At 41.7% G+C, this 18,243-nt stretch overlaps 1 protein-coding gene across 1 annotated transcript in view; it reads right to left on the bottom strand.

Annotated features, from left to right (window-relative positions):
* Positions 1–2,955: 2,955 nt before the first annotated feature.
* The window catches only part of PTTG1IP (PTTG1 interacting protein), a 37,207-nt gene continuing 21,919 nt past the window's right edge, over positions 2,956–18,243 (bottom strand). The window contains exons 2-7 of the mRNA XM_030575830.1: positions 17,969–18,021; positions 12,568–12,676; positions 7,673–7,778; positions 7,469–7,534; positions 6,313–6,359; positions 2,956–3,894 (exon numbers count right to left, since the gene is read on the bottom strand). Of these exons, the coding sequence (XP_030431690.1) occupies positions 3,851–3,894; positions 6,313–6,359; positions 7,469–7,534; positions 7,673–7,778; positions 12,568–12,676; positions 17,969–18,021 (425 nt within the window). The 3' untranslated portion in view covers positions 2,956–3,850. The remainder of the gene's footprint in view (positions 3,895–6,312; positions 6,360–7,468; positions 7,535–7,672; positions 7,779–12,567; positions 12,677–17,968; positions 18,022–18,243) is intronic.

The following is an 18,243-nucleotide window of genomic DNA, read 5'->3' as shown; positions in this document are numbered from 1 at the left end:
AGGAAGGTCTTTTATGAAAGCTTGTAATGTTCTGAATAGGCTGGTCATTACAAGATATGCATGCAGACTGTGGTTATGGATCTAGGTATAAGTAGATCTAGAAAGTCAGGCTTATTTCAACCACCTCCCAGCAGCAAGGGGCACATTGCAAGCCAGGTATTTACATGAAACTAGCTCCAACTAACATTGTTCAGCACAGGAAGAGATAAGTAAGGGCCATAGGAGTTAATGGAAAGGCATTGAGTATCCCAGCTCGAGTTAAGAAGTTTCCACTCTGAACATGGATCATCATGATCTAAAAAAAGGCCTTTCAAAAGCAGGCTTGCATTTGAGGTTTTTTTTTTAATCCAGAATTTGAGGTAGGAGGCTGCCAGTGACTGCTGGATTCCTCCTATGGGTAAAGGGCATGCTAGGAAATAGTTTTAAGGAAATGGACAACTTATTAGAAAAAGGGATTTTATTTAAACTTGAAAGTGTAAAGCCTGAAATAGCATCTTTATTGTCATTTTCTGTGTAACTTGGCTATGTTTGCTTTCCCTTACTTGTGTCTTTGAAGCTGTGGTTTTTCTGTTAAACAAACTTTGTTTTTACCCCAAGCAGTTCTCCGGTGTGCAAACACTGTGGAGTGTGTGCGCCAAAGTGAACTGAGAACATGGGGGCTGGTTTCACACCTTTGGGGTAATGAACCAGATGGGAAAAGTCCAAGTGGCTAGTAGTTAAGAACTTGGGGTGCAGATCTGGGGAGGCCCAGGACTGAAGGGCTGCTGGTGTCACCCTGGAAAGAGTAACTAGGCTGATGGATGCCAGGGTGAGCTCTTATGCCTGTGGGCTGGCTACTGGTGTCAGGGCTTCACATCCCAAGGGCCCTGCAGTTACAGAGTAAGCCATAAAAGAACCCCTTACCAGTGTGGGTAAACCCCCACACATCATAACCTACTCAAAGAAAGAAAGGAGCAGCCCTGTTGCAGACCTCAGGCAGCAAGTGGCACTTCCATACTTGCTCTTCCTAGCCCTACAGTGGGATTCAAACCCTCTCTTCCCCCACAAAAACAAAAAAAACATGCACGTTAAGAAATTCTCAAGTTTGTGTCCAGGAACATGCAAGTCAGACTGAACACCAGACCTGGAGATCCTTATCTGATAATACCTTATCTCTGGCCTCCATACGTTGAAGTCTTGGGGCTCCTTCACAACCAATTTCAGCTGCCATCATGGCATATAGGGCTCCATACGTTTTAAGTCAGATGAGATAGGCTTACTTGGCGCTGAGGGAAGGTTGCTTTATTAAGGCACTAGAATGTCTTCCAGAGGTTTCACAACCCTGACCTGTTTCTGACACCTCCAAACTAAAAGACTCGTTGCACTGAATTATAGCACACGACAGTGGAAGCTTTCAATTATTCTTCCTAGCGGCAAGTGACAGAGCTTTTCCAAAGCACTGTCACTTTGTTGAGGGCAGCAGCAGATGATTCTTTTGTTAAGGTATCACACCTGACCTTGCTGCACCCAGCAACTAACTTCACTAACAAGAATGGGGGCTAGGGTAATTTAGGGTTGTATATTTTAGACTATCCATGGAGCAATGCTCCTTTTCAACAAATATGTATACATCTAAATAAGCCAGAGAATATCAACCTCCTTTTCTTTAATATGCCGTTTTAAAAGTGGGCAATACCAAAAGGCGCACTGTCGTTTATCATAAAGAGGAAACAAATATGGCACACTATTTACACTTACTAAATCTGTTTAATTAGCAGTAGCCAAGTAATGCATTTAAATATTAGCTATAGGTTGCTTGCCTGAAGTTGTCTGCAAATTGCTGACAGGGAGGCAGAAAAAAAAACCTGTAGGGATTTAAGACTATATGCAAGTTTCTTGTGCCCATTATGTCCAGTGTTAATGGAAATGAAATCACATCTTACTAGTATGTAGCAGAGCTTTACATAGCTCAGCGCTACTGTGCCCTTCAGCGTCCATAAGGTTTTACATATGACGGATTAGTTTGGAAAGTCTGTTTGAAGTTCAGCTCCAAGGTTTGGCTTTTATGTTGCTCTAGGAGACCAGAGAGCCATAAGAGAGTGACATTATGATAAAGGTATTACAAGATCCCAGATGAACTGAAGTATCATCTCCAGGTTAGTTTTTAGAAGTCTGCAGGGAAAGGGGTCCTAAGTTACCATTCTAACAGGCAGAATTTTCAGAGCAGACATGTCTTACTCAAAAGACTTTACACAGTATTATACACAAAAACAGCTCCCCTGGAATACAAAATTGATATTTCAACATTCAAAATGTTTATGACTGGTTTGTATATTAAATGACACTTGGTCCCGACTTGAGAAAATTCTGAGATTGTCTGGAATGTAACAATGAACATTACCACCATTTGTTTTTGTTTCATGTGCCCAAAACACTTAAACATTTCAAAAAAATCAAGTTGCCTCACCTGTTCAGAAGCATGTCTCAGAAAAAACCAGCAACTGCTTCCAACTGTCTGCTCTCAGTGTTGTCAGTTATTTGATATATTTTGAGTGTTTCATAGAAGACTAAAACCCATCTCCTATAAGCTGTTTTCATCCCATCTTTCCACTTCTCTATGGCACTTTCAACACATAGATTAGTAATTATTCATAGCACCTTGGCTCAAGCCCTAAGATATCAGGCAACATTCCAGGCTGCTGAGCCTAGGACAATGCAGAACTACCCAAAAAGCTGGCTACTGCACTTACACATGCAAGGACAGCAGATTATATTAAATGCAAAGCATAGGCCACAATGCAGCTCAACCAAAAGACTTCACAGTTGCTTCTGCTGTATGAAGGTCTTTTCATACTTCTAACTATTTGGTTATTAGACCATTCTTTTAGAGATTATATGCTGCGTCAGCTACAGCATGGGTTTGCCAACACATTGAAAACAAATTATACTTTGCATTGAAGCAAAAGTCAATCAGGCTTAGAGTAATCAAATCAATATCGCTTTACAATCTATAATTGTATCGAATGGATAAAAATACTAGTATTACATTTAAGTCTTATATTGTTACAAAATCTCAGTCTTGAATTACTTTATTATAGGAGAAGTTATAGAAAGGCACAGAGCAGAGGTAGGATAGACTTTTAAACAAAATGAATTCTGAAAGGAGAATGAGCATCTACTCATTAAGAAGTGCAAATAAGACTAAACTCCCTTCCCTCCTCCTCAGAATAATTAAAAAAAACTTACACAAGTTGAAAGAATTGCTGAGTAACAACTGTACAGGCACTTCAAGTGATACAGTTACGGCCTTGATGATCCAAGAAGTCGTCTTTTATTCATCTACCCTGATATTCCTGAATTGCTGCTATACCTTATGTAGGACCAAACTACCCCCTCTCCCCAACCCCAGTCCTGCCCTGCCGTCAGATTTAAAGCTTTACTTTATTTGGTGAAAAGGAGTAGGGCAGAAGGGCAAGACTGGTTCCTTGAGCTGTTCTTTGAAGCCATTGCATTACAAAGTGTCTGGCAAGTCAGACAACAGAAAAAGCAAAAATTTAAAATGGACTCCCAGACAATGCTGCACAGTCTGTTGAGCTGTGTTAGAATGTCTTGAGGTAAAGTCAGGTTCTTTCTGGTTCAGTCTTGCTGCTCATAATAGCTCATTGGGATAATAGTAGGCTCTGTCCCAAGTTAGCACAAAGCTTTCTACTGAAGCACATGACAGTCTTTGGCAATTTAAGGCTACTGCAGCATCTCAGTAATTTTATGTTTTTGGTGTTTGGAATGTAAAGTGTCTAAGCCTATACTGTAAAGCTCCAGTTGGCAACGGTATAGGAGCTTTGGTGTTGCGTGGCACTTCTAGGGAGACCAGTTAGTTTTCGAATTTGGCGTAAGGGTTCTCTTCCTTAAACAAGCCTGAAAAGAAAAAAGCTCCAGTCAGAGTAATACACTTCAGGATTGGAAGGGGAGGGGGGGGAGAAGAGTAGACAAGTTGAGTGCACTCTGATCTTAGAAATAAATCAAGCGTTTCTTCACTCAGTACCAAGTCTGCTTTTAGTCACTTCTGCAAGTGTTATGACTCAGTACAGTTTCCCTCCCATCTTTACAGGCTTAGAGCCCCCAAAGATATTTAGAAGCCTAACTCCCATTGATTTCAATGGAAATTGGGTGTGCAAATACCTCTGAGGCTCTGAGCATGACTGTATGGGCTTGATTTTCAAAAGGGACCCAATTATTTGCACTGCAAATGCTGTCATTTAGTTATACAATTGCGCTCGCAAATCAGGTAGACACTGAAGTGGTAGCACTTACACCCAAAACAATGGACACTGCATTTAAGAATTTCTGCCCTGCAAGTCTAACAGAACCCTATTCCACACTAAGATGTTTGCATAAAGCAGTGGCAAGTTTCTCCTTAAAACAAAAAAGAGAAAGGTCAGTCATGTATAGGCTCTTTCCTCTTTGAAGGATGTTTAAGAAAACTGGAAGTCCAAGCATAGGGCTGATCAAAGTGTTTTTTGGTAAAGGTTGAAATTAAAGGAAAAAGTGTGTTCTGAATGAGAGGTCTGGCTAAATGAAATCTGCAGTAATTCTCCTCACCCCACTTTCCTGAAAGATGCAAAAGGAAAAGCCTGCACACAAGCTCTGCATTGTTTCCTTCCAGCTGTCTATGAAAGGTTGTCACCAGCTCTACCACAGCCCCTTCCGAAAGGCTGAGATCAGGCTGCTGTGCCAACAAGGCTCCTTTCTCCAAAGCAGCCAGCACCAGCTCCCCACCATCCCTACTCATAGAAAGACAGAGTGCACGGATCACTGAGTGTAACAGGAGAGAGCTGCTCACATCTTGGAAGTTGTGCAGTAGGGCTTTGGACCAGGCCAGAGCACGAAGACAGCATAGATTTCCTCATGGCAACAGCTACTGGCTAAGCAGAGCCTTCCGGTTCCTCTTCTTCCTCAAAAGCACAAGGCCCAGCAGCCCCATCAACTCTTTCCTCACTCCACAAGAGGAATGGGGACAGCAGGCAAGAGGACTTTGTAGAAGACAGTTTAAGTCCTCAGATCCACAGAGTTCATCCTCTACAGCAGCCAACATCAGCTACAAGTAAGGGCAAGTCAAGGCTTTCCAGCCTTCTCTCTGTGGCTGCACTAAGAGGGACCCACCCAGGACCCAGTGGCTTTCCCTGCCCACCCCACCCCAGAAGGGTGCAGCTTGAACATCAGGCTGTGAAGGCAACTCTGAAACATGGACTCAAGGTATTTGTTTACCCTGCTGCCATTGGCTGCTGCTCCCTCAACTGTCCAACCTCACTCTCTCAGATTATGGCCCTCACCCTTCTCTCACCTCCTTTCACCCACTCCAGGATCTATTCCCTCACTTCAGCCCCAAGGAACCCCTCCAAGGAAGGAAGGAATAAGGGTTTACAGACACACGGCACAAGAGAATGAAAGGGATGAGAACCTGATGTCACCTGCTCCCTTTGGGCCAGGCTGTGAGCCACATACTCTCACATAAGCATTCTGCCTGGAGTCAATCAGCTGAAATCTCAGTATCTGCTAAACCCACTGCACACCTCACACAGTGGCCAAAGATGACCACTGAATAAATTCCCCACATGCAGCCAGTTCCCCCCAACAGCCCCCAACCTCACTGCACCTGAGGTGATGAATATGACCCTACAGGATTATTGTGGAGTAAGGTGCCACTTCTTGAAGAAAGAGTATCTGGCCCATTGGCTGGACAGGTTGTATCCTTTGGCTTGTATTATTTTTAATCATACATCCTGCCCATAATCTCAGAGATTCCGCCTCACCTTTGTTTTGGTGGATTTTAGTTAAACCCCAGGAAAGCAGAAAAAGCAACACACAGAACAAGCTGACCTGCATTCCCATCTGGCACTGTGGAAGGGCTGTGTCTGAAGTGTTCACTGTAACAGCATTGTTTTCAGTGTCTATTTGTGGCTTTCTTCTGCCTTTATTAAGTTTAAGTGAAATCTCATGAAAAATAATGATTTGATTTAACGTAATGAACAGGTGACTATTAAGCTGCATGACTTATTATGCATTTCTGCCCCCTTCCTACTCACTCGTAGGTCACCCAAACAGGTGGTACTGGGTGTCAGACCAAATACAAACTAGACACTAAAGTAATTGTTGTGTTCCTCCCTAAAATGCAACTAATCATTTGGTGGTAGGGAAGACAATGGTTGGTCTTAGTCTTCCCCACTAGTCAGGCAGTCAATGTTTTGTTTATAGCAAGTAAGTAGTTTAGTGCAATACACAGATTTGAAGAATCACTTGAAAAAGAAAGTCATTTGTGAACTTATGAATTTTTACCATATTTTTTCCGGATTTCATCATGTCGAGATTTCATCTCAGCTCTCCTACAAAAAAAATTAAATAAGATACTTTTTTTTAAAAGTGTAAGCTACTTAAGTTATCCGTCTCTTCCTATACTTTTTCCTCCAAAGTACCCGTTTCTGGAGCCAACATACATAGGGTTAGATGGTTACCAGTCTGCATACAGATTGTGTTTCCCTGCCCCCTAAAGGCCTTCATGAGGAAAAAAACGCATCAAATGCAGCAACCCAGGACTCAAGAGGAAACCTATCAGAAATAGTTACAGTACAAACAACAGATTATGAAAAACTGTCAAAGGAACTAAGTATGCAGTGTTGTTGCAGCCATTGGTCCCAGGAATTAGGAAGACAAGGTGGGTGAGGTAGTATCTTTTATTGGACCAACTTCTGTTTGTGAGACAGATCTGTGTAAGCTCAAAAGGTTCTCTCACAAACAGAAGTTAGTCCAATAAAAGTTATTACCTCATCTACCTTGTCTCTCTAAAAGGAATTAACAGTTTCACATTCCAATGAGTTAGTATGTCAAGTCAATGTTTTCAAATTTTCTCAGGTTTATGTATCTTGACAACATCCTTTTAATTTAATTTAACAAGTTTAACCAGTCACTTATGGAAACGGTAGTCTCCAGAGATGCTTGATAATATTACATTAAGATTAAAGCATTAGCCAGAAGAACAGGGCCTCACTAATGAAATTTACACACAAAATACACAGAATTTTTTTAATCCAGTTTTTAATCCAGTTGCATAGATTGCTGGTTGGAAGTAAAGTCATATGTCCCTTTGAGACCTGGCACTGGGAAGAATTTTTAGGTTCTCCAATGGCTAAGTACTCCCACTGCTGTCACCAAAGAAGCCCCTCATTTTATGTCCGTGGGGGTGTTGAGATTGAGTCTGGATGGGGATACCTAGGACTGTTTGTGATGGTACATTACCAACTACGCCATGTTATTAGGAGACTGGTAAATATACAGTAGATAAATATTTTACAATTTGAACAAGACTGAACTATAGCATCCTATTTCTCCAATATCAAGACAGAGGTATGATTGATCTGTTTACAGAAAGTTATTTTAAGCAGAAGATGATCCATTTCTGCCTTCCCCATCCCATTACCTCACATTGGGTACTCACCTCTCTTCTTGCCGTACTCTCCTCTGTTCCCTCTCTCTGGAAGCTCTTTCATCGTCTTTGTCTGGCCTGACAGGAATAATAGAGACTGTCTTAAACAACCATCAACAGGCTCTGTTTGGCATTCACCAGGGTTTGGGCATCTAATTAAGTTTTGTAAATTTCTAAAAGTGCTGTACAGTAGGGATTAGACTTTCAGATACTTGCTTTTTGCTCTTCTTTTTTCTGCAACAGCAGTAGCAGCAGATGCAGAGAGCAACAAGGACCACTCCTCCTACCACACACATTGTGATGATCAAGGCTTCGAAGTTCACTGAGAGTCAAACAAAACATTTATAAGTACAAAAGCATAGGAAGATGTTAAGAAAGTGAATTACAATCTTGAGGCCTTCGAGTTATGACACAGAAGCCATTGTTTTCTGGAAGCTTAGTTGCATTTAAAAGTCAGAAATATTAGCTTGACTCATTTATTTCAATTTTTTTTTGTTTGTTTTCTCCTGTAGAAAGCAGTACAGATATTACAGTCAACTACAATCATCCCAAGCTGGAAGGCTACCAGAGTACAGGGATGTTATACAATTAACTGATACATAACTTAGGGTTGCCAACCCTCCAGGATTGTCCTGGCATCTCCAGGAATTAAAAGATTAATCTTTAACTAAAGATTAAATTAGCCAACGAAACCTCCAGGAATACAGCCAACCAAAACTGGCAACCCTAGCCTAACTGTACACTGTAGATCAGGGGTTGGCAACCTTTCAGAAGTGGTGTGCCGAATCTTCATTTATTCACTCTAATTTAAGGTTTTGTGAGCCAGTAACAGATTTTAACATTTTTAGAAGATCTCTTTCTAGACGTCTATAATATATAACTAAATTGTAGTATATGTAAACCACCACCTTCTGTGGCTAGCACTGTTACCAATTCTTGAGCTGAGATAGACAGAACCCCCTCCCCCCATACAGATTTAATTTCTCAGAACTAAAATTAATAGAGCTACCTTCAGTAAAATGGAGAGTGATCATCTCTATATAGATTCCTATTCTTGGAGAGGCAAGAGGAAGGGAGAGGTGGCAATTAAAAAGAAAAGAAAGGCAAAGATTTCAAGTTTTGCCCACCAATCGGGCTGGAAATCTCAGGAATTTAACCAACCCCTTCAAAAACCCAGGAAGTCACTTTGTCCCCCTCCCAGTTTGGATTTCTCATCTCCTCTGCACCCTTATTTCTGCTGTCCTTTCCCCTAGTCTAGTCACTGCCTACATCCTGGTTTTTTGACAAGGCCTCTAATCTCCCCATTTCCTCACCTTTCTCCTACTACAGTCATCACATAGCAGCAATAGCAAACTGGCTGTGGAAGATTGCAGGTGTTCCCCTCACTTGTCAGTCAATGTTAATCCTGCAGTTGGCCAGTGTCAAGATTCCTTCCCCACTCTGAATTCTAGGGTACAGATGTAGGGACCTGCATGAGAACCTCTAAGCTTAATTACCAGATTAGATCTGGTTTTACTGCCACCACCCAAATCCTTTAAGAGTTATTTGGGAAACTCAGTCTGGGGGGAAGGTAGACAATCTCCCTCCCAGTAGCCTTGAGAGACTTCTCCACCAAGTTCCTGGTGAATACAGATCCAAACCCTTGGATCTTAAAACAAGGAGAAATTAACCATTCCCCCCCCCCAAATTCCTGGTGACTGCAGATCCCAGCCCCTTGGATCTTAAATCAAGAAAAAAAAATCAATCAGGTTCTTAAAAAGAGGGCTTACAATTAAAGAAAGAAAGGTAAAAATCATCTCTGTAAAATCAGGATGGAAAATAACTTTACAGGGGAATCAGATTCATAGAGCCCAGAGGAACCCCCTCTAGCCTTAGGTTCAAAGTTACAGCAAACAGAGGTAAATCCTCCTAGCAAAAGGAACATTTACAAGTTGAGAAAACAAAGATAAAACTAACACACCTTGCCTGGCTGTTACTTACAAGTTTGAAATATGAGAGACTGGTTCAGAAAGATTTGGAGAAGATGGATTGGATGTCTGGTCCCCTTAGTCCCAAGAGCGAACAACCCCAAAAAGAAAGAGCACACAAACAAAAGCCTTCTCCCCACCAAGGTTTGAAAGTATCTTGACCCTTATTAGTCCTTTCGGTCAGGTGTCAGCCAGGTTACCTGAACTTCTTAACCCTTTACAGGTAAAAGGATTTTGGTGTGTCTGGCCAGGAGGGATTTTATATTATTGTACACAGGAGGGCTGTTTCCTTCCCTTTATAGTTATGACAGCCAGGAAGTGGGAAGACCCTCCTCACTTCCACACGGAGCATTTATCAATTCACATTAGCTAACTTTCAGGCTATATAAATGGTCATAGCAGCAAACTTTCCAGTTTCCAAACTTTTTAGCAGCAAAGCAAGATTTCCCCCTCCCCTTTCATTCCTGATTTGCATGGCACTCCTTTAGTCAGCCTACAGTGTCCTTTTGAGATACTGCCTAGTCAGATCTGCTTGAACAGTTGCATTTGGGCGGTGGGGTCTTCCACAAATGGAAGTAGCAAATCTCGAGGAATTCATTGGTTCTGGTTGCAAGAAAGATTTTCCAGATCTCTATCATCCTGTCAGCTGCTCAAGGCAAATACACCTAGCTGAAAAGCTCAGACTAATTGTTTAGATATGGTTTTTAGAAACTGGAATTTCATCAGCAGACTAAATCATTTAATGCAGGGGTTCTCAATTTCTCTTTGAGTCTCCGCCAAACATGCTAAAAAAAATAACTCCATGATCCACCTGTGCCGCAACTGGTTTTCTGCTTATAAAAGCCAGGGTTGGCATTAAGGGCAAGCAGTGCAATTGCCACAGGGCCCCCCATGAAGCAAAGTTGCTCAGTCTTTGGCTTCAGCCTCCAGTGGCAGAGCTCAGGGCCATGGGCTTCAGCTCCATGCAGCGAGGCTACAGCTTTCTGCCCTGGGGCCCAGTGAGTCGAACACTGGCCCTGATTGGCAGACCCCCAGGGGCCCTTGGGCAGGTTTCAGGCGGACCCCGGACTGCTGGTTGAGAACCATTGATTTCATGTTTCAATTAAATATCCCTCAAGATGAATTTAGCAGAAATATCCTTTTAGTTTTTCTTCAGACTAATTTCTTATTGATAGTCTTCCCAAGAACTCTGGACAATGTAATTTCAGAGATGGGCCAAGGAGACAGTGTACCACAAGCTGGCATTGAGCTCCAACATGCAAGCCCAGATTGGAGGTCCATTCTCTCATCTTTAAGTGTATTACCTAACACAGGAGTAGATTTCAGTGGCAGCGCTTTTGGACCTAGCCGAAATTGAAACACCTGCATGAAATTCACCCCTGCTCAGAACTCCTCAAAAGTTAGTATCAGTCACTGTTTGTCAGGCTCTGCCCTCATCGCCTTTTTATTACCCTCAAAGTCTGTAAGCCAGTGCTCGAGATATTATGGTTGTGATTCCATATCTGTATCAGGCAGAAAAGAGCCAATTTGCCTTATTTTTCCACTCTATGCTGTAAGGTTTTACTGTTTAACTATCCCCACCAAGAGTAAATGGAATTGGATGTATCACACCTACTCTGAAACTGCCGAAGATCAGAGCTGTACAAATCAGACTCAGGAAGGGACACAATGTTTTGTCCCTTAATGCAGGTGATTAGAAGGTAGGGAACAGTCCTTGGAGAACACCCTCTTAGAATTTAGGAATATTGTGTGTACATTTCTTTATTAGGATTCCCTCTATGCTTAGCATTTTAGTCATGGCCAAGGCAGACCCCTCCCACAAGGCTGGTGACAACAGAAACCATTACACAACAAATGAGCACTATGTTCTAAAGGAGCAAACAACATCTAACAAGGCACTTCAGTTCCTTCAAGGAAGTTCAATGTAACAGCAAATAGCTCTTTATGTAACCACTACTAAAACTTTAATAAAGGCAAAGACTTATAAGACAAGAGAGACTCAGAGAGCAAACCTAGATCAGCCACAGGTTCACTGGGCAATGCATCTTTGTCTTTCTGCATGTGTGTAACTTCATTTATAGACTCAAGACCAGAAGGGACTATTATGATCATCTAGTCTGCCCAGCATAGCACAGGCCAGAGAATTTCACTCCATAATTCCTCCATCTAACTCAAGTTGAACTAGAGCATCTTTTAGACAGCTATCCAGGCTCATTTTAAAGAAGGAATTCTGCTATGACCTTTAATGAAGAGATCTCTACCATATACTATGACACAAAAGGGAGGAAAATCCATTCGTAAAGCTTGTACAGCTCTAAATACCCGCAGATGTGCCACATCATTCCCTTGGTTAAACAGGCCAGCCCAGTAAATAAAGGGCAGGAAGAAGGGCCTGCACCCACAGGAATGGGAGGCTGAAATACTGTGAATCCCATATCAGACATGTATAGTGGTTCAGGTAATATCTTTTATTGGACCAACTTCTGTTGGTGAAAGAGAACTTGTTCTAGAATATGGTCTTGTTCAGCCACAAGTTACTGGGCTAAATGGGCATGAAGTTCTATGACTAGTGCTATACAGGAGGTCAAACCAGATACTAGTAAATGTCTTTTCTGGCTTTAAAAAAAGAAAAAAAATGTAAGTATGAATGACATACCATCTATCTTGCAATATTAGCCGTATGTCACTTTTCTGCTCTTCACCATGCAAGAGGACAACGTGGCCCCTGTTCCCAGATTCTAGCCTGTGGACCACCCGTAGTATATCAAGCATTTGCTGATGTTCTACAGAGACCTGATTCGTCTCGTTTCCAGCCCCTAAACCACACGAAGACGCTATCATCACATTAAAGGCTTTCCAAATACTACTTTTAAATGTAGGTAAGTAGTCACAAGAGTTATTTTATTGACAGCAGAAAAGGGAGGTGGTCCAGAAGACACTGCATTAAGATGTAGTATTTGAGAACGCTTGATATAGCTAGGATTTCTGTTAAAACATAGTGGCATCATACTAGAGAAACATGAGGGAAAGTTCCTTCTCTTACATCTCGTAACAAGCAACGAAGGCTGTTGAATTGACAAGGTGCCACCCATTTTTAGTTACTGTACATTTTCCACAAAAATCATTGAAGTAAAATCCACTTACCCCAGCAGACTCCCCAGCGTGCAGAACTCAACTCACAGAGAGCACGAGGAGGGAGAAGGTTTTTAACTGGATAATCCATGCATTTCTTGTTGCTGGTGCACCAGAGACACTGAAAGAGAAGCAAAGCAAGTGAGATGGAAGGGCAAGATTATTTGAGTGCAATGATACTATTAGGTAGCAAAGGCTATTCAAGCTAAGAGCATTGTAAAGAGCCAGGCAAGTTTACAAACTACAATGGATGACATGCCTTACCATATTCCAATATATTCAAGGGCACAGGGCTGATGAGAGTAATCTGTATTTGACTACAGATAGTTATGTGTAAGGTTACGTTGTGCTGTGGGTATACAGAATAGCAGATTCCTGAGACATAGTGAAAGCTCAATATCTGCACTTTTGAAAAAGAAGAAGTTTGCAAGTCATGAATGTCATGCTTTGCTGCTGATATTTGTTGGTATGAAAGTGTGCCTCAACTAAGGCTGTCAAGAAACAAACTTTGTAAATAGCTATGGGTTTATAATAGTTACAGTACATCTTTGTAAGATAAAAGGCTAAAATATGCTTCCTATATGAAGGTTGTTGAATAAATGAGAGGAAACTTTGTAAACAAATGGAAATGTCACTCTAAGCCAGGACTTAAACTTAGTTTGGCAAGTCAACTTTTAATATTTAACATTTGTACTTTTCATCCCAAAGCCAATACAAGTGAAAGCAAGCCATTGATTTTCATACCAAACATAAGGGTGTTACAAAGCATTTTCCCTGGAGCCCATGGGGAATATTATCATTAGAAGCCTTAAAATGCAAATAATCACAGTCAACAGTAGACAGGTAAAGAAAGCAAAGGCTTTCTGGACTACAAGGCTAAATAGTTTCATGAGCAAAGCATTCAATAACTGTTACAGAACCAGGGAAATGTGAAAGGTTAGTGTCCACCCTAGCTAATTTTTCTTTGATCAGATTCAGTGTCTTCACATACAGTACTTCCCCTCAGCTATCAGAGGATTAGGGGGAAGTAGTTCTTGAATTTTCTGTGCCAGGACTGCTCTTTGAAGCAGAAGTTTGTGGTAGTTGCTGTTGGAGATGCTGAAGCAAAGTGGAAGATTTACAAGTTGTTTTTTAAAAGGACAAAAAAAGATGCCTCAGGGTCACTCACACCTCCTCATAAAATGGGAGCCATATGCTCAGGATTACAGCAGCTCTACACAAGAAAGGAATCGGGACTATGGGACAGAGCAATCATGGTACAGTGAACAAAGAGCACGCAGCAATGCATTCAGAAACCTGGAGATTAAGTAATGGGCTGTAATACTGGTCTAATTTCTGTTGTTGGGTTTAGTATGTGGGTGATGGTGGTTTGTGCTACACGTGAAGTCAGACTAAATGATCTGATAGTCCTTTTGGGCTTTAAACTCAATGACTAAGTGCTCCTTATTTATCTACAGCTGTGGGGGATTCTGTTAAGTAAGATGTGCACATACCTAGAGTAACTGTGTGATCTTAGTATAACATACTTCCCCTGCATCATTTACCCACCATTGTTGCATCTTGTCTTGTATTTAGATGAGCACTTTGGCAAAGGAACTTGCCTTTTTCATTTGCTGAGGTGAAGTCCTAAGTGTGCTAGGTTCTTAACATTTATAGTGCAAGATAGACCAAATGAGCCGATGTAGCTGTGCCACCTATGCTTCTGGCCTATGGTAGCACCAGTATACTAGCAAAAACAACTATAAGATTTGGTCTGAGCTAATGTGGTTATGCTGGTAGTTTGAACTCTCGTGAAACGGGAAGCATGTGAGTGGACAGTGTTTTACAGGTGCTTTGGGGAGGGAAGAGGATGTGTGACTGTCCTCTTTTCCCCTGATCCCAATGGAAAGCACAGCTCTGAAGAGTGACTAGAAGTGGCATCATGGAGTTCCATGTTTTCTGCAGTGTATACAAGCCTAAAATGACAGTTTCAAAGTCATCTGGAGCTGTAGCATAGCCAGATCCTTGTCTGAAACTTTTTTAGAACCAGTTCAGTTAAACCTTTAACTGAAGGTAGAATTTAGCCCTACAACTGGAACAAGTTTGATGACATTAAGACCAAGGTTTGAAAAGTTTCCTCGGCTACCACTCACACCAGTACCTCCACCACCTCTACCCAAGACTACACCTATTTATACTGTTTGATGGGGGAATGGAAGATATGGGAATCAAGTCTGTCCTGCCATTTACCTATCAAATCTAACCCAGATGTCATTCCAAAACAGCCAGTCAGTAAATTCTGGGCACCAACTGGTATCTCCTCATATAGGAGCTAGCCAGTTGTACAGTGCTTTCATCATTCCCCCTTAGAGAAAAAAATACTGTGTTCAAGATAAACAACTATCATGTGTTCATGTTCAGTCTTACAATCCTAGAACAATGGGCAATACAGTTGAAGACTTGAGCACACACAAGACTATCATCTGATTTGAGGCTGCTATCACATGAGAAGTCTATCACATGAGAAGTTTAAGGAGAAGCTTATCAAAGATTTGATTACTAATATCAGGAAATACTCAGGCACAGTGACCCAGGTTAGAATTACTGACCTCTCACATACACCAGTTAAAATGAAGGCTTTCTTGCTTTACCAGATATAATTAGTCATGGAAATTGATCATAGAGCTGCATTAGGACTGGACTGTGACAGCAGAGTGAATTTTTCCAGGAGTTAACTGGCATTGTAAGAAGCTCTAAAGCCAATTTCAGTGTAATCTAGAGGAGTTGATTTTTATTGTTCTTTTATGCAATGCAAGTATCAGCACTGTTATACCCAGTATTATCCTAGGCCTATTAGGATATAGTATTCTGAGGTTGATTTCCCACAACATCCTCAGCTCAGAAGGTGGGTTACATCAGAGATGCAGTTTATTAGGCAGAGCGCTGAGAAACAAACTGACCCATAACTTTTTTTTTGGGGGGGAGGGGCACGCGGCGGAGGAAGAGTCTCATCATTACTGTTTCAGTGACCTCTTAGGGTCTGTCTACAGTGCAACTGGGAGGCATGACGGCAGCATGTGTAGTCATACCTCCCTAGCGTCGATCGAGCTAGCTTGCTATGAGTCAAGCAGAACAGGTGGTGGTGTGGGCTAGTCACCTGACCACCCAAATATATAATCAGGGTCACAGGTGGGCTTGTGTCTAGTCTAAGCCACTGTGCCTTCACTGCTATTTTTTAGTGAATTAGCCTGATGAAACTTAGGATAGGTACACCTACAGGTGCTCTCATCACATCTCCTGACTGCAGTGTAGCCAGACCCTTAGCTGTTCATAAGGAAGCACAACTCCATCCAGAAAGAGGTAAAGGATTTAAATTCATCATATGATATTATATTCTTCAGAACATGGAAGCCACAGAATGGCAGAGTATTTCTGGTAAATCTCCTGTAACCCAGAGGTGGGGTTTAGAATAGTCTGCCTTTCATGAAAGCCCGGGGCAAACCCCAGAAGCAACTAGACTTTTTTTCTTAAAAGAAATTCAACATAATTGTCTCCCGAGCACAGCTGAGTGGAAACCTATACATGCTGACCCAGTCATGTGCTAGGGGTATTAACTTTTGTCACCTGGAGCCCAGGTGACTGGAGCCCAGAAATAGAATTGAGTTTCTTCTATCACTCTTCTGTCACCCCTTTATCAGAGGAGTTCTCTTCTGGTGGAGGACTTTCTCCTCTGTTTCCATCAATTACCTTAAGTCAACTAAAATGGTTCTGGGCAAAACATGCTACATGTTGCACACAACAAGGACTCTTCAGAGGTGTGACAAGCTTTCAACAGCAATTGAAGATGTTGAAGGACTTCACGGGCTAGGGACACTGCTGTTGCAGTCTCAATAAAAGTCTGGCTTGATCTAACTAAATAACCAGAGCCACACCAAAAACAAAGCCAAGACAGTGCAAAGAAGCCATGGTTACTTTCCATATCTCCACTGATGCCACAAAGTTCTAGGCTAAATCTATATTATGGAAGACACAAACAGGGCTGATGGATTGTAATCCTGAACTCCTTATTATGAAAGGATTAACAGATCTAGATTTCTATTCCTATTCAAAGTTTGTAAAAAAAAGATTGTGTCAGTTTATTGGATCAAAAAAGAGAGAAGATTGTATAAGTATGCGAACGACATAACAGCTTGAATTCAAAGCTATCCTTTTATTAAGACCTACAATTCTGCACAGCCAGCTCAGCATCAATTGAGCATATTTTGAATACATAGGCTTGGCTTGGCTGGAACTTTGTAATAGACTAGATGCTGGGGAAAAAATAAATAAAATCAAGCATTAGCGTTTCAAGAGAAGATACAAGAGAGCGGAAGGCCCAGTTAGACTAAGGACTCAACTGTATTCTACTCAGAAATGTCCCAAATGGAAAGCTTGCAATGTGCCTTCTAGACATGAGGAATTAACTTGTTTTGTGTTTACTGTTTCATTTCATAGAACCCTGGAGGCTCTCTCAATTTCTCACTTTCCCCCAGTTAGGGAAGGTTATAACTCTGAACTTGGCAGCTCAGAAACTGACTGACATAAGGGACAACTTCATACCTATAAATGTATGGTTTTCCCTAGCTTTCTCTCTTCGGGCCACTAAGTTTCACCTATCAGCACCAACATCCACCTTCATCGGACGAGCAGGTACAAATTCAGAGGCACGTTAACTCTGAGTTTCCCAGCAAGCCAATTTAAAAATCAGAGCCCTGACAGTAGGCAGTTAAGAGAAAAACCCACAATGTCATTAGAAGTCATTTTCAGGCAGAGGTCATCAAGGCCCACAGTCACTTTTAGGCCTTTCACAATCTTGTAAGGTTTGCTTCAGTAAGACTACCTCTATACTTGAATTAAAGAGCCAAACTTTGGATTCTTCCTACCTTTAGAGCCAAACCTCCAAAACTGAGGTGTTTGATAACTTCCCCTACCCCCCATCTGAATTCTATTTGGGTCTAGGAGAGCTAGAGGAGATACTCTATTTCCAGCACATCCTCAGATTGAGAGATCAGATCACAACAATTCACTCAGTCCACTGGAGAAGTGAGGCAATTTAGCCAGCACCCACACAGTGGCAAAAGGAAAGCAGAACTCCAAACAGTCCCCCAAAATACTGGAGGGAGCAGCAGGTCATCCAAACAAGGCATGTGGCAGAGATCATCAGAACCTGGAGAGGAAGGCCTTTCCAAAGGTTTGGAGTCAACATTTAAAACCAAACCACCACAGGTGCTTAGCACTTGCAGCTCCCTTTGTGGTCAGCTGGCACAGTGGCTGCTCCCCACTTTAAAATGCCAAGACAGATTTTTTTTTCAGATGCTTCACAAAACTCTGAACCTTTGGCAGGTTGAAACAGCAATTTCACTTACATAAGTAGATATGTTTTTCTACTACTTACTGAGACATTTTTCAGGCACTCTTCACAAGTTTTGTTTGTATATTGAAGACAAGCTGTGGAGAGGAAAAAGAGCACATCAATATTTAGCTGGGCCCATACAAACAACATTTTGAAAATAAACAATGCATGAACATTTAACTTTGCTGTGTCCTCGCAGCCAGGCCGTACATATATAGTTTCTAAAAAAAAACAAAAAAAAAGCCTCGCCAGACATTTTTGCTTGACTAATTACTATACTGTCAAGTGCAGCAACTTCTTGCCTTATTCCTGTGCAT

The sequence above is a fragment of the Gopherus evgoodei genome, chromosome 9 (assembly GCF_007399415.2).
Source record: "Gopherus evgoodei ecotype Sinaloan lineage chromosome 9, rGopEvg1_v1.p, whole genome shotgun sequence".
Taxonomy (NCBI): Eukaryota; Metazoa; Chordata; order Testudines; family Testudinidae; genus Gopherus; species Gopherus evgoodei.
Note: the sequence above shows the minus strand (reverse complement) of the source record. Positions and strands in the feature narration are given on the sequence as shown.